Below are 20,711 nucleotides of genomic sequence, written 5' to 3' on the forward strand. Positions count from 1 at the left end.
CTTCAGATTTCACTCTGTATACTCTGTACTATTTGGATCTTTCTGAAATATGCAAATTTTATAATGCAAAAGTTAATTTAGAAATTCAAATATGTCATAGCAGCAGGATTCACGATAGCCAAAAGGTAGAAGCAGTCCAAGTGTCCATCAGTAGACGGACAACATATGGTGTTATCCATACAATGGACTATCACTCAGCCTTAGATGGGAAGGAAATTCTCACACCTGCTACAACATGGAAGAACCCTGGGGACTTTATACTAAGTGAGATGAAACCGTCACAAAAGAATAAATACTGTGCAATTCCACTTCTACAAGGTCCCTAGAGTCATCAAACCCATAGAAACAGAAAGTAGAGGGTGGATGCCAGGGGCTGGGGGAGGGAGATAGGGAGTCATTGTTTAGTGGGGACGGAGTCCAGTTTGGGGTGATGTAATGTTCTGGGGAGAGATGGTGGTGACAGTCGTACAACTACTTGAATACCCTTAATGCTGCTCAACTGTACACTTAAAATGGTTAAGATGGTCCATTTTTATCATGTAAGGATGTGCAGAGTTCCCAGGACCTGCCTGAGTGGTAGTCTCTGGCTGGAGGAAGGACTAGTCCTGGGCCACAAGTGCACAGAGGTTAGAGGGGTGGACATACCATTGTGACGGCCCTCACCTCAGATGAGACACGGATGCGACTTTTGTCTTCTTTCTACACACCCATTATTCATACTCTGCTCAGTAACCATTTGTTCTTTTGTAACGGGTGGAAAGCACAACAGATTATCTCTAACAAACCAATTTCCACAGCAATCTGATCATCACGGAAACACAGACGACAGTCTATGGAGGAGTTCGCATGTGGGCGGCCACCAGGGCTCTGTCCCTCATGGCCAAGGCCAGACGAGGGAAGCTTAAACCATGCTTGGGAGCCCTGCCCCATGCTGTCTCCTTTCCTTTCAGGCTTACCCCGCCGTAAAGCTTTTTAAGAGGATAAGGTGTCGCTAACAAGTGACTGAAGGAAGAGAGCCTCTTTTCTACCCAAAATTTTTACCAAATGAGTATTTGCCACACAAATTAGGTGGATTTCTCCATCACTTCCTTGGTGATGGGTATGTGGGGTCTTCCCCTGGTTCAATGCAAAACCTGAACTTGGTGTTGCGGTAGGACTCGACCGTGCTGCAGACAGCAGCCTCGTTGCGGGGTCACACAGGTGCTCCTGGCCCTCAGCACCACCCACTTCCAGGTAGCCATGCCCCAGGGCTCTGGGACACCCAGCCGGCCAGGCCGTACCACCCTGAGGGGTTGTGGAACCCTCCCCTCTGACATGCCGGCAGTTGCTTCCAGAGAAACAGGGTTTCTGCAGAGAATGGCCCATGGAGACGCTGTGCCCAGAGGCACTGAATCCACCGGCATGCAAGTTCTACAGGGCCACGGCTGTTTGGCCAGTGGCACCGGAGGTCTCCAGGCGGTCGGCTCCCTGAACAGCTAAATCCCAGGAGTGCACTGAGGCAGAGAGTTACTTTCAGGAAGCCTCTGGACTGCAAATTTAGAGGAAAGGTGGTCTTTTCCACTAAATATGTAAGAAGAGAAATCTTTACCCTCCGACACTGGACACCTTGCCACGTGATCTTCTCTATGCTACTCCCACTAGAGGACAGCACACACTTTTTTAAAAAATTCATTTAATTCAATATAGTACATACTTAGCTTCAATGTAGAGTTCAATAATTATGAGGTACATGCTTCTGCACAGCAGAGAAAGCTAAACTGTGCAGCTGAAAGGTTATTTACAGCTTTAGAATCCAGGTACAATTAGCCAGAGAAACAAAGTAAACTGTGTTCAAATCTATATTTAATACAGTTGCCTCTTAGGAGACCCAATCCTGTCCTCAGTGACCTGATGTCGGGGTGACCCCAACTCTGTCTTTGGTGACTTGACCATGGGGGTGACCTCAACTCTGTTCTCAGTGACCTGATGTCAGGGTGACCCCAGTTCTGTCTTCCATGACCTGACATCGAGGTGAGTGCTACCATTTAGCCTCTGAGCTGCAGCTTCCTAAACAGCAAAATGAGGCTGAAAATAATACGGTATTTTAAGGGTGATATGAAAATCAAATGAGGCTGTTTACATGGAAGAACCTACTGGCTCATTCACTCAGCAAACAGGCTCCGGGTGCTGGGATGTAGACAGGGACAGGGGAGGGTGTGCCATCTTCCGAAGCTGACAGTCCACGAGGGGAGAGAAGCATTTATCAAATGACCGCACGCCACACCCTGTGAGATGTGTTCTGGGGAAGGTACGGTGCCACAAGCTCATCACGTTCAAACGACCAAGGCGAAGTCTGCCAGCAAGGTCGGGCAGCCCTTGGCTACAGGTGCTAAAACAACCACAGAAGGGACGCCCAGGGGGCTCAGCAGGTGAGTGTCTGCCTTCAGCTCAGGGTGTGACCCCGGGGTCCTGGGATCAAGTCCCGCGTCAGGCTCCCTGCATGGAGCCTGCTTCTCCCTTTGCCTATGTCTCTGCCTCTCTCTCTCTGTGTCTCTCATGAATAAATAAACTTAAAAATCTTAAAAAAAAAAAAAAACAACCACAGGATACTGTGTCCTCCTCACAGAAGGGCACATTGTCATGGCCTCTGAAGCCTTCTTGCTGGGCAGTGAACACCACGGTCAAATCTCTGGGCTAGCCCCTACAGCTCCAGGTTCACACAAAGTACAAAGCAAAGGAACAAGGTACGTGTTATCTCAGGACACAATCAGCAAAATCCAGAATGTGAAAAACTCTACGAGAAAATGTGTTTTTAAAAAAAATGTTGTTAGAAAAATAACTAAATAAATAAATAAAATAAATAAAAAATGTAAGGAAAGGAAGAAGAAGGGGAGAACCCTTCTGCAGGGTTATAGACCTGCCACTTCAATGGCTCTCTTCTCTGGATCCTGCTTCAAAACCAAAACAAAACAACTGTGAAGAACATTCGTGACCACTAAGAAACATGACTGCTGATTGGGTAATGATATTAAGACACTAGTACTTATTTTAGTACATGGTAAGACTATTGTGGTTAGGGTTGTACATGCATTCTCAGCTTCCTGCAATGTGGTACTGAGATACAGATGGGACTAGCTGAGGGGGGGATGGTGGCTGGTGCACAGAAGTAGCAGGAGAGAGCAGGAGCTGCCCTTTGCTAAAGCCCCAGGATGCAGCACACAAGGTTCATCTTATGGTTCTCTATTCACATCATGATTGACACTTTACATGTCTCTTTTTAAAGCACACAGTGCAGCTGGGAAGACCATGTACATAAGAAGATAACCAACATTGCAAGTCAGCATGGAAAAAAAATGCAGTTAATAAGGGTCAGAGGAGCGTGGAGAGTGTTTTCAGAGACTATGTTCTCAAAGGTCGGCACCTCGGGAGACACCAAGAAGAATGGGAGGTGCCAAAATAACAGGGAGGCAGGAAGCCCTCCCCCTCCCCACCCCGGGCAGCAGCAGACACACAGAGTACGCCACGTTCCATGAACACATCTGGCTCTCTAATGGACTTAAGTCCCCTCGGTAGGGGCTCCCTATGTCCAGTAATTAGGACAGAAGTAGCTGATAAGTGGGGGTTTTTTGTCATAGGAGATAGAAAGGAGACAGAGAGGGGTGGTTACAGAGACAAGTAGCCCCTATCAGAAAGTCTGGAGCTCAAGAGCACACGGGTGGTCAGCACCACGGAGGGGGCCTAGACATGGGCGCAGAGGCCACTGCCTGGCCGGAGGGTGGCCAGTGGGTGGCCGGAAGGTGTCCGGAGGGTGGCTGGTGGGTGAGTGGCCAGAGGGTGGCTGGGCGTGAATTTCTGCAGCATGTTCACAGCAGGGGCGTCAGGGGAGGCTGAGTCAGGGGGATGGAAGGTGCAATGACAATGGGAAAGCCAAATCAGCGGATGATGCCCCCCCCAACCCCCAAGAGAGTCTGGTTCTTAGGAGGGTGCAGAAGGCAGCAGGCCAGGGAAAGGGATTCCTCTGAGCAGCACACAGCTTAACGCAGAGGAGAAGCAGCCCCCAGAGGAGGGAGAGGTGCTGGTCCAGGTGGCAGCCTTCCTCAGAGGAGCACCTGTCGCACCAGCGGTGCACTCATGGGCAAACAAGTCCTATAAGCAAGTGCACAGTCTGCATTCTTTCCCAAGACGAGTATGAGAAGAAAGCACTGGTAACGGCCACACGCGCCTCCCTCTGATTATGACTTTGCATTCCTTCCATTTAGAAGGTGTCATCATGGCTTTGTGGACAGAGAGAGAGAGAGAGAGAGAGAGAGAGAGAACAAGGGACCTACTTAGCTGAAAAGCAGCCATAGGTTTAAAAGATGACTGCCAGAGCAAATCCAATTAAGGCGTCACTTAGAGAAAACCAACTGCTGGTGTTAATGTGATTCTCGATTCATTTTTTAGAAGTTTAAAAACCCTTCTCTCTGCTCAATTTTATTATTTGTGTATCTTCAAAGACAAAGACCTATTTTATCAGTCTCATTTTCTATTTTATGGTCTTAGAACAAGGCTGCTAGAAGATAAAGACACCAGAGATGGAGCCGTGGGAGCCAGTCCGTACCCCTTTCCTTGGACAGGGTGCAATGGCATAACTTGCATGACAGCCCCAAAGGAGCGGCATGGAAAGCTAGTCACTTTGAAAGCCTGAATGGTGCCCTCACTGTGGGTGGGTGGTGTTAGCTTCAGACTGGGTCCTTCTGGGGACAGGAAACAACCATAACTCTTTGAGGTGGCCAGCATTGGACCAGAAGGAGTGTGGGCGTGACCTATGCTGAATCCAAACGCCGTCATGCTCCATTTTCCAAAACGTTCTGTAGCCAACATGGCCTGGGTGCCATATCTGGCCATGTTTCCCTATTGCAGCACCTTCATCAGTGAAGCAATGAGACGGACACTGCAGGGCCAGGGCCCACACAGCCGTGCCTCAGCCACCCCGGAAGGGCCCTTTCCTGCCCCCTGTGCCCCCGCCACCCTGCCGGGTACGACTAGGTCCATCTTCTCTGCTATAGCAGCAGAGAACGGGAGGGTGGGTGGCCCTTCCTCACACCCCACTGGCCTCAGCCAGGACCCAGGGGGCAACGCTGCCACATCACAAGCCATTTCCAGGATGGGCAGAGTACAAAGGACTGGCCCTGGGCGGGAGCCAGAGGAACAGAAACAACAAAAACCCAGGGGGCTGGGAGGCTGACTTACCATCGCCCAAGGCAGGGGGGTTCTTGGGGTCTCCTGGAGGTGAAGGCCATTTCTGCAGGGCTTCCGGGGACGAAAGGACCCTTGCTGCTTTCCAGGGTGCACGTGGCATGTTTTGGGGCCCCAGGTTGCCTTCACTGTGGGGTGCTGGGGACTTCCGAGCTGCAGAGGTGCTCAGTGCAGCAACCAGGCTCTGCCTGTCGGTACCACCATCCACCTTGGGGCTGAGCTCGTCAGGCTGCAGCTGGCCACGGGTCCATAAAGGGCGGCCCCCGGGGTGATTGGCTCGGGGCCCTGGAGCATAAGTCAGGGCAGAGGTCTGCGCCATGAAGGTCAGAACGCCGTCCGCACGGGGATCCTCACCCTGCAGGGCCAAGGATCAAACACAGCAGGTAAGCCTCCGGGTCAACCACATGAGAGGGCGTCTGACCTCAGTGCTCAAGTCTCCAGGTGGCACCAGCATCTCTGAAATGCCCACCCCAATCCTTAGGCCCAAAAGACCAAACTCCAAGGCCCGTATCCATCTGGCACTGGTTTCCTAACATCAGCTTTATGGAAACGGAATTCACAGACCACAAAATATACCCGACTCGGTGTTTTCAGTATATCCAGGTAGTGAGAGCACCACACGGTCATTCATTCCAGAATGTTTTGATCACCCCAGAAGAAACCTCGCACTCGTCCCCGTTCCCCCAGCCCAAGGCAACCACCTGTCCACTTTCTGTATCTACGGAGTCATCCGTTTGGGACGGGTCATGTTAACGGACTCGTAAACCATGTGGCCTTTCCCAGCACACCCAGTACTGCATTCCTTCCTGTGGCTGAAAAAAACACTGTTGGACAGAGAAAGCACGTTTTCTATCAGTCGGGGTGATTTCTATCAGTTGGGTGGTTTCTCATTGGGGGCCATTAGGAATAATACTACTATGAACGTCCATCTACCAGTTTTGGGGGGACACATGTTTCCAATTCTCTTGGATTTATGCCCAGACATGAAACTTCCAGGTAGTATGGCATCTCTGCACACCAGGATGATTCCAACATGGTGCACCGCGTTACGCTCCCGCTGGCAAAGTGTGAAGACTCGTATCCCTTGCTCCTGGCCAGCACTTGTCATCAGCCATCTGCTTCCTTGCAGCCCTCAGTGGGAGTGATGGGGTGGCGTAATGAGGCTGTGGTTCACATTTCCCCGACAGTTAACGACGTGGAGCATCTCTTCATGGCCTTCTCTCTTATGCAGAGAAAGGTTTCTCCAGGGCCGTCACCTGCCCTGGTGTTTGTTGTTGCTGCAAAAATAGCTCTCTAACCGTGACTGACTCTGTCTTTCAGTAGAAGCACCTACCTCTCTGCCTTATGGTCTTCACTTCACTCCAACTCCTTTCTGTCTCCCTTTTAACCACTAGATGTGATACGAAGTCCACGATCCAACCAGCACGGCCTCTTACGGAGTCCCCACCTGTAGGCCCTCCTCATTCACTGAGTCCATTTTCCCAGGAGGGGACCTTCTCATCAGACTCTTGCTATTAGACAAATCGAGGCCTAGTGGTCCTCACCCTGGAACAGCCATAAACATGTTAGGAATTTCACTGTTCTACTTCCGACTATGAGACCATCAAAATCTCATAGACATTTCCAACATAGACATTTCCAACGTGAAGATTCTCAGGGAAGTTATAGCTGTCCCGGGATTATTCAGAGTCCCCTTTGTGGTCTGCAATGGCTCCATGAATCATACATTTTTAAAATCTTGCCCATTCACATTTTCTAAACGCACCTCGCTGGGGGCCAAGATCAATGTCAAGTCAGTGGTGAGCAGACCTTGGGATCTAGTTAAGATGTGCGGCCATCACTGAATTTAAGCCACATGGTTCAGACTCCCAGTCTGGCTATTTTCAAAGATATGTGGGTTCAGTCTTCCAAGAGGGATTTAGGGGGTAGCAAGTCAAAAATCCGAAAACTAGGGTTGATAGGGGCTCTCGTTACTGTTCTCATATGTGAACTTGAGCAAATCTGTTGACCTCCTGAGACTCAATTTCCATCAAAGGAGCCTGGACATCACCTCTGAGATGGTTTTTATGTCTCAAACAATGTCACTTTATTCATTGAAATGGTTTATTTTTTTAATAATAAATGTATTTTTTATTGGTATTCAATTTGCCAACATACAGAATAACACCTAATGCTCATCCCGTCAAGTGCCCCCCTCAGTGCAAGTCACCCATTCACCCCCACGCCCTGCCCTCCTCCCCTTCCACCATCCCTAGTTCGTTTCCTAGAGTTAGGAGTCTTTATGTTCTGTCTCCCTTTCTGATATTTCCTACCCATTTCTTCTCAATTCCCTCCTATTCTCTTTCACTATTATTTATATTTCCCAAATAAATGAGAACATATAAGGTTTGTCCTTCTCTGATTGACTTACTTCACTCAGCATAATACCCTCCAGTTCCATCCACGTCGAAGCAAATGGTGGATATTTGTCATTTCTAATGGCTGAGTAATATTTCATTGTATACATAAACCACATCTTCTTTATCCATTCATCTTTCGATGGACACCGAGGCTCCTTCCACAGTTTGACTATTGTGGCCATTGCTGCTATAAGCATCGGGGTGCAGGTGTCCCGGCGTTTCATTGCATCTGTATCTTTGGGGTAAATCCCCAACAGTGCAATTGCTGGGTCGAAGGGCAGATCTATTTTTAACTCTTTGAGGAACCCCCACACAGTTTTCCAGAGTGGCTGCACCAGTTCACATTCCCACCAACAGTGCAAGAGGGTTCTCCTTTCTCCGCATCCTCTCCAACATTTGTGGTTTCCTGCCTTGTTAATGTTCCCCATTCTCATTGCTGTGAGGTGGTATCTCATTGTGGTTTTGATTTGTATTTCCCTGATGGCAAGTGATGCAGAGCATTTTCTCATGTGCGTGTTGGCCATGTCTATGTCTTCCTCTGTGAGATTTCTGTTCATGTCTTTTGCCCATTTCATGATTGGATTGTTTGTTTCTTTGCTGTTGAGTTTATTAAGTTCTTTATAGATCTTGGAAACTAGCCCTTTATCTGATACGTCATTTGCAAATATCTTCTCCCATTCTGTAGGTTGTCTTTGAGTTTTGTTGACTGTATCCTTTGCTGTGCAAAAGCTTCTTATCTTGATGAAGTCCCAATAGTTCATTTTTGCTTTTGTTTCTTTTGCCTTCGTGGATGTATCTTGCAAGAAGTTACTGTGGCTGAGTTCAAAAAGGGTGTTGCCTGTGTTCTCCTCTAGGATTTTGATGGGCTCTTGTCTCACATTTAGATCTTTCATCCATTTTGAGTTTATCTTTGTGTATGGTGAAAGAGAGTGGTCTAGTTTCATTCTTCTGCATGTGGATGTCCAATTTTCCCAACACCATTTATTGAAGAGAGTGTCTTTCTTCCAATGGATAGTCTTTCCTCCTTTATCGAATATTAGTTGCCATAAAGTTCAGGGTCCACTTCTGGGTTCTCTATTCTGTTCCATTGATCTATGTGTCTGTTTTTGTGCCAGTACCACACTGTCTTGATGACCACAGCTTTGTAGTACAACCTGAAATCTGGCATTGTGATGCCCCCAGATATGGTTTTCTTTTTTAAAATTCCCCTGGCTATTCGGGGTCTTTTGTGATTCCACGCAAATCTTAAAATAATTTGTTCTAACTCTCTGAAGACAGTCCATGGTATTTTGATAGGGGTTGCATTAAACGTGTAAATTGCCCTGGGTAACATTGACATTTTCACAATATTAATTCTGCCAATCCATGAGCATGGAATATTTTTCCATCTCTTTGTGTCTTCCTCAATGTCTTTCAGAAGTGTTCTATAGTTTTGAGGGTATAGATCCTTTCCCTCTTTGGTTAGGTTTATTCCTAGTTATCTTATGGGTGCAATTGTAAATGGGATTGACTCCTTAATTTCTCTTTCTTCAGTCTCATTGTTAGTGTATAGAAATGCCACTGATTTCTGGGCATTGATTTTGTATCCTGCCACACTACCGAATTGCTGTATGAGTTCTAGCAATCTTGGGGTGGAGGATTTTGGGTTTTCTATGTAGAGTATCATGTCATCGGCGAAGAGGGAGAGTTTGACTTCTTCTTTGCCAATTTGAATGCCTTTAATGTCTTTTTGTTGTCTGATTGCTGAGGCTAGGACTTCCAGTACTATGTTGAACAGCAGTGGTGAGAGTGGACATCCCTGTCTTGTTCCTGATCTTAGGGGAAAGGCTCCCAGTGCTTCCCCATTGAGAATGATATTTGCTGTGGGCTTTTCGTAGATGGCTTTTAAGAGGTTGAGGAATGTTCCCTCCATCCCTACACTCTGAAGAGTTTTGATCAGGAATGGATGCTGTTATTTGTCAAATGCTCTCTCTGCATCTAATGAGAGGATCATATGGTTCTTGGTTTTTCTCTTGCTGATATGATGAATCACATTGATTGTTTTACGAGTGTTGAACCAGCCTTGTGTCCCAAGGATAAATCCTACTTGGTCATGGTGAATAATTTTCTTAATGTACTGTTGGATCCTATTGGCTAGTATCTTGTTGAGAATTTTTGCATCCATCCATGTTCATCAGGGATATTGGTCTGTAATTCTCCTTTTTGGTGGGGTCTTTGTCTGGTTTTGGAATTAAGGTGATGCTGGCCTCATAGAACGAATTTGGAAGTACTCCATCTCTTTCTATCTTTCCAAACAGCTTTAGTAGAATAGGTATGATTTCTTCTTTAAACGTTTGATAGAATTCCCTTGGGAAGCCATCTGGCCCTGGCCTTTTGTGTCTTGGGAGGTTTTTGATGACTGCTTCAATTTCCTCCCTGGTTATTGGCCTGTTCAGGTTTTCTATTTCTTCCTGTTCCAGTTTTGGTAGTTTGTGGCTTTCCAGGAATGCGTCCATTTCTTCTAGATTGCCTAATTTATTGGCGTATAGCTGTTCATAATATGTTTTTAAAATCGTTTGTATTTCCTTGGTGTTGGTCATCGCAATGGTTTAAAGTTGTCCAAGTACCAGCTAAAATCAACTGTTTTTCCTTTAGAAAAGGGGGAAGTGAGATTCATTAGGGAAAGGGAGAGGAAAATAAAATGCTACCACACAAATAGCCCCTCCAGCAGTTTCCCACAAATTGTGTGCAAGTGTCAATCCTGAGCCCAGCTGGAACTCCTGCTTAGAGAGGCTGCCTCTGAACACCCCGTCAGGTCATGGTGCTGGGGGCCACAGAGAGTGTTCAAGTGCCTCATTAATGTACCCACCAGCATCTCTCCTCTTTGCTACGGGTGCAGCCTAACCCGCAGCTTCCATTCAAAGGGCCTTTAATTATGGTCCAAGAGGAAGGCTCCAGGTAAGGGACAAACCAGGCTGAGCACCGTGCACAACAAATTGCTGAGAACATTACCCATATAGTCAATGGGGACAAACAGTCTATTTTGGAGTCTGTTTATCCGTGAACCCAATTAGAAGTGGGGAAAAGAGTGTTTCCGTGGGCAAGCTGTAGAAATAACAGAGAAACATCAGTTTCTACAGGTCATACTGGGTCTTCTGCAAAGGACAGGCAGCACGATAGTGTCCTCAGGGGAGCTCAGGGGACCCAGAGGCAGGGCCCCCACCCTACATGTAGGAGCGCTGGCAGCTGGGAGACTCACAGTAAGAGTAGGCTCACGCTGGTGGCAGGTCCTAGAGGAGAGAGCGGCGGGTGGGGCTGGACGCCCAGGTATAAATCCCACCTCTGACCTCACAAGCCCCAGGAACCATGCTGGGGTGACTTATTTAACCTCTGGGTCATTTGCAAAACGGGGATGACCAGCACAGTGCCTGCCGGGAGAGCCAGTGGCAACCGCTCCTACTGTGATTACTGCTGTTACTCACTTTACCTTCTGGGACTTTCCTTTACTTTAAAACAGTAGGTATTATGCTGAGTGAAATAGTCAATCGGACTTTCCTTTACTTTAAAACAGTAGGTATTATGCTGAGTGAAATAGTCAATCGGAGAAGGACAAACATTATGTGATCTCATTCATTTGGGGAATATAAATAATAGTGAAAGGGAATAGAAGGGAAGGGAGAAGAAATGGGTAGGAAATATCAGAAAAGGAGATGAACATGAAGACTCCTAACTCTGGGAAATGAACTAGGGGTGGTGGAAGGGGAGGAGGGCGGGGGGTGGGGGTGAATGGGTGACGGGCACTGAGGGGGGCACTTGACGGGATGAGCACTGGGTGTTATTCTGTATGTTGGCAAATTGAACACCAATAAAAAATAAATTTATTATTAAAAAAAACAGTAGGAAGTCACGGACTGACTGAGCAGAAGCCACTCCTCCTTTGGAAGATGTTTTAAGTCTGAATTGAACAAACTGATGATGTCAGGTTCCCTAAAATAATGCTAAAACCCCTTTAGGACCGTAGTTGCCCAAACCTGGAAATCAGCAACATAAAGGGACAAAAGTTGGCCACTTCCCGGCACATGGTAGGGCCACTCCGGTGCATTATTCTCTGTGCCACCCATTAGAGAAATCTTGCAGGGCATCCTTGGCACAGGACACGTTGATCAAGGCAGCTGAGGGGATCCCTGGGTGGCGCAACGGTTTGGCGCCTGCCTTTGGCCCAGGGCGCGATCCTGGAGACCTGGGATCAAATCCCACATCGGGCTCCTGGTGCATGGAGCCTGCTTCTCCCTCTGCCTGTGTCTTTGCCTCTCTCTCTCTCTCTCTCTCTCTCTCTCTCTCTGTGACTATCATAAATAAATAAATTGAAAAAAAAATTTAAAAAAAAAAAGGCAGCTGAGAACAGCCACCACAGCCCGGCAAATGTCGCCCTGAAATGACATTCATCCTGGCACGTCCTTTACCCACAGTGAGGCTGCAGGAGAGGAGTAGAACCAACTTCTGAATAAACTGGGGGCATACTGCTCTTGTGGGACAGCCTGATCCACCAGCACAGTGGCCTCCGCATGCCACTCTGAGCCCCCCTCCCACTATGTCCAACCCAGGAAACAGTTACTTTCCTTCTTCCAGCAGGACCAAGGATTAGGGAGTGAACGGGTGGGTCCCCAGGCTCAGCACACAAATTGGAGGAGGTGATCCACGTGTAGTGGTAGCATCATCACCACCAGCACGATTCATCACCTCTGAAAAACACGGTCCCCATAATGATCCCACCATCAGTACCATCACCACTCTCAGCACTGCGCCATCATCACCTACATCAGCAGCAACACCATCAGTGCGGTCATGACCCTCAGCATGACTATACCCCCGTAACCTCCATAATTACCACCATCAGTACCAACACCACCCACAGTACTGCGTCCTCATCACCTCCAACACCATCATCAGTACCTTCACCAGCCTCAGCATCACTACACCCACATAACCTACATCAATACCATCATCAGTACCATCTCCACCCTCAGCATCACTACACCCACATAACCTACATCAATACCACCATCAGTACCATCACCATTCTCAGCACTGCGCCCTCACCTACATCATCACCATCAGTACGAGCACCACCCTCAGCACTGTGCCCCCATCACCTCCATCAGCAGCACCACCATTAGCACCCTCAGCACGGCACCCTCATCATCTCCATCAGCAGCATCACCAGCACCAGGATGTGGTGCGTCTTCTCTGGACTACCTTCTGGGGAAAGAAGGTCTCAGACAAACCGCAGACGGGAGTAAGAATTAGGTCACAGACTATGTAACATTCAAAGTCTGTTTGTAAGGAGGTCCAGTCATATCGACTTGGATGTCAGAGGGAAATCAGAGCGGCTGTGAGGAGCCGGCTGATGCCCTTCCTAGAGCCACAGCCCACCCTCTGCCCACCCCTGGAATGGGCATGAAGCTCCCCTTCCTCCCAGCTTCACCAGTACCCGGGCACCAGAGCAGACATCAGTCCTCCCTCCTCTCCCGGCACCTGCCCACTCCAGGCCCAGTCAGTACAATTATGGATTCGGACAGCCAGGCAGGCCCGGAGGCTCTCAGCCACCCTCACGTTGCAAACCTGGAGTGCACGAGGTTCCTGTCTCTCCACTGGTCTCCAATGCTTTGCAGGTATGCTCGTAGGCTGGGGACCCAAAACAAATTAGGAAATAGACTAGGCCTCCTCTGACCACACAGCAGTGTCCCCCATTTGTCTCACAGCCTGAAGGCAGCATTGACAAGCCCCTTGATCGAGATGAGCTCGCTGCTAGTAGCAAGGCCCACAACACTGGGACCATCCACAGGCTTCCTACTGAGGCGACCCACATGCCACTGGATGGGCAAGATTTGGCATCCCCATGGGGGCCAGGGGCCCCCACCTCCAATTCATCAGTGTAAAGAAGGGATTACCCTGCTGTGCTTTTCTGTGCTTGGGCCTTAGAGGAAGATTCTGGTCTCTTCCTCCCTGTCAATGTCTCTGCTTCTGTCTCTCTCCCTCATTGTCTTCTCCCCTCTCCTCCCCTCCTCTCCCCATCTCTCTCCTTCCCTCCCCTCCCCCCCACCTCTTCCTCCAACACAGAGAAGGCTATCCTGCCCAGGTCCTCAGGCTCCAAGCAGCCAGCCTGCCCCACGTAGGAGCACCATTGCCAGGACTAAAGAAATGTCTGCCTTTAGGGGAGCCTCACACTGGTCTGTCTTTCTCTGCAGCTGAGACCCAGAGCTTTCACTTAAAAATATCGTCCCCAGGCACTTTTTACAGAGTTCACAATCTCCATGTGCTTGAAGAGATGTTCAGTTCTAAACTCAGGACCAGTGAATTCTGCAGAAAGTTGAGGGTAATATGAGCTGTGGGTTTTAAATCGGGAGTGTGTGGGATGATCCTGCATGATGCCTGTGTGGGATGCTCCTAGAAACAGCAGGTGGTCCGAAGCCAACACCTCTGCTCCTCCTCCCTACCCCACCCACCCTGCCGCTCCTCCCTGTCACAGCCACTTTGCCTGCTACCCAGTTTGCACCTTGTCCTTCCCAGCACCTGCCCAGACAGCCTCACACACAGCAGCTCACAAGTTACCTGGAGTGGACTGAGGCCGAGAGCTGCATCCCCAGTCCTGTCCCCAGGGATGAGCATGAGGCATGGAGTCAGAGGCCTGCTGCCGGGGGTGACTGCCAGGATACATCCGGGTCATCGCCAAGGGCTTTCTGCTCTTGGAGTGCTGCTGCCAGGCTGTTCTTTGGTTTTATGTGTTTTAATTCTTTTTGACCCTCTCAACAACCCTATGGTGTGGACACAGCCACAGCATTTTACAGAGACAAAGCTGATGTCCTGGCAAGTGAGGAGTGGGCCTGGGGCATAGCCCATGCACCTGGCTTCAGACTCACCCTCGATCTGTCTGGAGGAAGGGACAGACCTGCTGTTCCATGGAGTATGGAGGAGGAAACCCGGTGACCTTATTGTTGGCTTAAGGACTAAACATGAAACTCTGGACGAGAGTTCAGGGCTCTGCCACCAGGTAAGAGTTTGAAAGTAGACATGTCACTCTGTCTCTTCGGCCTCCACATCCCCCTCTATAAACCACGAAACATCCCTGGGAACTTCAATCCTCACAAAGAACAAGTCTACAGAAAGTGCAGTCAGCCTGACACTGCAAGGCTGAGGCTCTTCCGTCTGTCCAGTTGCTCCCAAGAGTCCAGACGAGAGAAGCAGACAAATGTCAGAGAACACTGGAGAAGCTTCTCTCACACGGTCACATGGGAAGTTAGATCAAAACTAAGGACAGAAAAAGAAGATCTTCTGCACACACAGATCCAACGTGAAAGAAAAGCAAGGACTAATGACCCCTCACAAAGCTGCTTCGTGGCTTCATGCTCTGACCTCTCCCACCAGCAGGGCAGCTGCAGGAGGGCCGGGCTGGCTGCCTCGCTCTAGGCAGGACCTGGCTTGGGGTCCTACAGGACAGAAGGTGGAAGCATGAGCCAGGATGGAGTCAGGCCACAGGTCTGGGAGAGATGGTGTGTGGGCAAACATACCACGTTGTGGCCACCACCTGGTCTCCCGCCCTGCTGACTGACGCCTCAGATGCTCCACACCTGCCAGGTGGGCAGACAAACGTGCAGAGACAGGTAGGTTGTCCGCCCATAGAGCTCAGTGCTGAGTGCGTGGGGTGGGATGGCAGTCCTAGTAACTCTGCTTCACCCCTCCCGACACAGTGGGACAAACCTGGGAAGCGCTCCACCATGAGATCGCAGCTCCCCACTGAAGATTGGTACAGATCGGCATGAGAAGGCAAGTTTTAACCAAATGAACATCATGGATATGGCTCGGTCCTCGGGGCTCCATGCCTTGGCACACACTAGTCTCAGCAGCACGGCTAAGAGGAGGGCAGGAGGGAACCCTGACCTCTGCCCCAGATCGGATTTGCTAAGGAGGCACCTCCTCGGAAGCAGAGGATGCCTGGCTGGTTTCCAGGCCGGGGCCCTGAGGAGATGGCTGCCACGAACACACCCTGTCCTTCCTCTAATGTGTCGCAAGACAGATGGGTGTTCAACTGTAAAGAATCTGCCAGTGCAGTGGCTGTAACAATTTATATTTCCCCTAATTCAAGAGCCCCTATTACTTTACATTCTCACCAAGAGTTGGTATCAGTTTTTTATTTTAGCCAATCCAGTGGACAGGAAGTAGTAGCTCTTCTCAGTGTTATGCCGTATTTTCCCCACTGAATAATGATGTCTAGCACCTTTAATGCCCTTATTGGCCACTTACATGTCTTTTCAAATGAGGTATCTGTTCAAAATTCCCCAATATTTTGTGTTGGCTGGCGCAGCTGTTTTTCTTTTTCATCTTTACTAGGGTGTAACTGACACACAATAAACAGCACACACTTGTTTTAACACAACCATATACTTATGAAACCATCAGCAGAGGAAAAGCAGTGAATGCAAATCACCCAAAGAGTACACGCTTCCCCTTTTAACACTTCCTTCCCACCGTGTCCATCCCTCACCCTCGGGCAACCATCGATTTCCTTTCCATCGCCCCTACACTACTTTGTATTTTCTCACACTGCGGACAAATAAAACTATAAGCGTGTGCATGTTCTTTCTGTCTGTCAGCATAATGATCCGGAAAGTCACTGAGCTATGGCACACATCAATAATTCATCCATCTCAACTGCTGAGTCGCATGCCACTTGTTTCTTCACTCGCTTGTTGATAGGCATTCAAGCTTCTCCAGCTGTTAGGAATTACTGTTACAGCGGCCGTGACTATTCACGTTCAGTTTTCTTTTTTCTTTTTTAATTTTTTTTATTGGAGTTCAATCTGCCAACATATAACACCCAGTGCTCATCCCACCAAGTGCCCCGCTCAGTGCTCATCACCCAGTCACCCCAACCCCCCGCCCTTCTCCCCTTCCACCGCCCCTTCTTGATTTCCCAGAGTTAGGTGTCTCTCCTGTTTTGTCACCCTCACTGATATTTTCACTCATTTTCTCTCCTTTCCCTTTCACATTTTTATATTCTCCAAATTAATGAGAACATATAATGTTTGTCCTTCTCCGACTGACTTACTTCACTCAGCATAATACCCTCCAGTTCCATCCACGTCGAAACAAATGGTGGGTATTTGTCGTTTCTAATGGCTGAGGAATATTCCATTGTATACATAAACCACATCTTCTTTATCCATTCATCTGTCGATGGACACCAAGGCTCCTTCCACAGTTTGGCTATTGTGGACATTGCTGCTAGAAACATCGGGGTGCAGGTGTCCCGGTGTTTCATTGCATCTGAATACTTGGGGTAAATCCCCAACAGTCAATTGCTGGGTTGTAGGGCAGGTCTATTTTTAACTCTTTGAGGAACCTCCACACAGTTTTCCAGAGTGGCTGCACCAGTTCACATTCCCACCAACAGTGCAAGAGGGTTCCCCTTTCTCCACATCCTCTCCAACATTTGTTGTTTCCTGTCTTGTTAATTTTCACGTTCAGTTTTCAAATGGACAAAGCTCTGATGGCTCTTGGAGAGGAGTGTGACAGTGGCTGCATCATGGAGTGGGCATATCTCAGCCCGCAGTGGGTAACAGTTCCATGTCTCCACCCCTTGGCCAACACGTGGTATGGACGCTCTTTTAAATTTCAACTGAAATTTAAATTCTAGCAGGTGCCTGGTGGCAGCTCCTTAGATGGTTTTATTTTATTTCTCTGATGGATAATGTTGAACATTCCACTCGAGTTTATTTGCTACCATTTATCTGCTTTGGTGAAGTCCCTTTTCAAACCTTTTGCTCAATTCATTACTTGCCTCCTCTTTTTCATTTTAATATGTTTTGAGAGCTCTTTATACATCTTAGAGAAAAGTACTTTTTCAGGTGTATTATTCACAAAGTTTTTCCCCCAGCCTATCCTCTGTCTTTTCATTCTCTTATCAGGATCTTTCAAAGAAGAAAATTTTTAGTTCTTTTGAAGTCCAACTTATGAATTCTTCTCTTATTGACTACACTTTTTGGTGTTGCATTTATACATCACTTAGGGGGACCTCAACACTTTTGAGCTTTTTGACATATATCTCCATTAATTTAGAATTTCTCCAGGTACTCACATCAATGTTTTTTTAATTCTCAGTATACAAAGCCTTACACATACTCTGTTACATTTCTAATTGTTTCATAATCTCCATGCTACTGTAAATGGCTTCTTGTAATTTTAGTATCAAATTGTTTATGGATAGTATATAGAAATACAATTATTTTTGTACATTTACATTGCATTTTATGGCATTGCCATTCTCATTTATTAGTTTTAGTTGTTTTGTAGATTCCACCAAATTTTCTGCAAAGACGGTCATGTAATCTGGATGCTTTTTATTTCTTTTTCTTGCTTTATTGCACTGGCTAAACTCTCCAATACAGAAGAGGCAAGAGCAGTCCTCCTTGTCTAATTCTCAATTTTAAGTAGAAAGTATTCAGTCCTCTTCATTTCATCAGAAATTGATGAAATTGATGACTTTTGTCAAATGCATCTTTTACAACTATTGTATAGTTTTCCTTTTCTTGTTAATGTGGTTATACTGAATAACTTTCAAATGTATACAACTTCCCTGTACCACCATGTATTATCCTTTCTTATATAATTTTGGATTTGATTTGCTAAAATTTGCCTAGAATTCTTGCTTCTGTATTTCTAAGGGATAATGATCTGAAGTTTTCTTTTCCTTTATCTTTCTTTGTATGATCTTAATCCTTTGGTATTTATTGATTTATTTTATGGCCTCAGACATGATCTACATTGGGAAATATACTGTGTATACTTGAAATTAATGTGTATTTAGCAGTTTTTAGACACATTTTATTAATATCAATTAGTTTAAGTTGCTTGATGGTATTGTTCAAATATTCTATATCCTTAATGTTAATTTATCTACTTGTATAAGAAGTTCTTGACGCCTGGGTGGCTCAGTGGTTAAGCACTTGTCTTCGGTCCAGGGCGTGATCCTGGAGTCCCAGGATTGAGTCCCACATTGGGCTCCCTGCATGGAGCCTGCTTCTCCCTCTGCCTGTGTCTCTGCCTCTCTCTCTCTATCTCTCATGAATAAATAAAAATAAAAATAAAAATCTTTTGAAAAAGGAAGTGCTTGAAAGAGGAGAGTTAAAATCTCTAAAAACGACTACGGGCATAGTCGTTTGATTTTCTTTTTGATTTTCTCATATTTTTGTTTTATGTATTTGAAGTGCTGACATTAGGTTCATAAAAAGGTTTTTATGTCATTTAATGAATTGATCATTTAGTCATTCTTAACTGCTCTATCTCTGATTACGCTCTTGTCTTGAAGTGTTCTTTGATTAAAATTAAGTCATAGCAACTTTGATACTTAGAGTTTCTATTGTACACATTTTCCATCTTTTACTTTCAACTTATATATGTCTTTCTAATTATATGTGCTTTAGCTTTAATAGAATACAGTTGTTTTCTGTTTTTATTAATTCTCTGCTTTTAATTTGGAGGGCTTAGTCCATTTGTATGATAAAATTACCAATATGGAAAAAAATTATCAATATGGGTGGACTTAAGTCTACCTTCTTGATATTTGTTTTATGTTCAGCTCATAAGGTCTTCATTTCTCTCTTACTTCCTCCTTTCTTTTCTTCATATGGATAAACAAAGCGTTCCATTTTATCTCTGAATTGACTTTTAGGTATAACTATTTTTGCTTATTTTTAAAGATGCTTGCTATGTAAGTTATAATGTATATATTTAATTTATTACAATGTACTTTCATATAATATTAGAGGACCTCACAAATCACTCTTATGCTCCTGTTCCCATATATTTTTCTTCCACATAAGCTATAAAATCCACAATACAATTTTTTAAAAGATTTTATCCATTTGAGAGAGAGTGAGAGCAAGAGAGCACATGAGCAGCATGGAGAAGCAGAGGGGAGGGAGAAGCAGACTCCCTGTTGGGCAGGGAGCTTGCCGTGGGGCTCGACCCCAGGACCCCAAGATTATGACCTGAGCTGGAGGCAGACATTTAACCGATTGAGCCACCCAGGTGCCCAAACCTCACAATAATTTTTATTATTTTCTTTTAAATATCCAATAATCTTTATCAAAATTTTGTACATCTTATGTATTTGTATCTTTTATATTTACTTGAAAATTTACCATTTCTGGTCATTTTCATTCTATTTTTTAGATATGGGCTTCTCTATGACATCATTTTTCTTAAAGCCAAGGCATACTTTTAGCATTTCTGTAGTAGGGGTCTTCCAGAGAAAGATTTTCCGTTTCACCTATAGTTCTGAACAACATAGAATTCTAAATTGACAGCTTTTTTCTTTTCTTTCAATACTTTAAAGATGTTCTATTGTTTTCTGGTCTCCTAATGAGAAGTAAGACTTCATTCTTATAATTATTCTCCAAGATATAATATGTTTTTCTTCCCTTTGAAATACCCCTAGGATTTTCTCTTTACTTTGGTTTTCCTTAGATTTTGTTTTCTGTTTACCCTCCTTGGGGTTCATTAAGCTTCTTGCATCTATGTTTTGCTATATTCTATCAATTTTGGGAAAATCCCAGGCATTATTTTTTCAAATACGTTTTCTATCCCATCTCTTTCTCTCTTTCCCTTCTGGGATTATAATTACACATGTTAGAGTATTTAATATTGCCCCATGTATCTTGGATGTTTTGTTTCATTTTTTTACTTTTTTTAGGATTATTTGTTTATTTGCTTATCTGGCAGAGAGAGAGAGAGAGAGAGAACAAGTAGGCAGAGCAGCAGGCAGAGGGAGAGGGAGAAGAAAAGAAAGCTCCTTGTGGAGGAGGGAGCCTGATGCGGGACTTAATCCCAGGACTCCAGGGTCATGATCTGAGCTGAAGGCAGATGCTCGACTGACTGAGCCACCCAGGGACCTCTTATGTTTCTTATGTTTCATTTTCGATCATTCCTATTGATCTGACTTGAAATTCACAGACTCTTTCCTCTACTGTGTCTGGTCTGTTACTAAACTCATCAAATGAATTCTTTATTTCTGATCTTATTGCTTTCAATTCCAGCATTTCCATTTGGTGTTCTTTT

The 20,711-nt window shown here is 46.1% G+C and overlaps 1 protein-coding gene across 4 annotated transcripts in view; it reads right to left on the reverse strand.

Annotated features, from left to right (window-relative positions):
• PTPRN2 (protein tyrosine phosphatase receptor type N2) overlaps positions 1–20,711 on the reverse strand; it is a 725,828-nt gene that overhangs the window by 427,352 nt on the left and 277,765 nt on the right. For all 4 annotated transcript variants that reach the window (XM_049095287.1, XM_049095286.1, XM_025449397.3 and 1 more), the window contains one exon: positions 5,212–5,572. In XM_049095287.1, the coding sequence (XP_048951244.1) occupies positions 5,212–5,572 (361 nt within the window). The remainder of the gene's footprint in view (positions 1–5,211; positions 5,573–20,711) is intronic.

Source organism: Canis lupus, chromosome 16 (genome assembly GCF_003254725.2).
Source record: "Canis lupus dingo isolate Sandy chromosome 16, ASM325472v2, whole genome shotgun sequence".
Classification (NCBI taxonomy): Eukaryota; Metazoa; Chordata; class Mammalia; order Carnivora; family Canidae; genus Canis; species Canis lupus.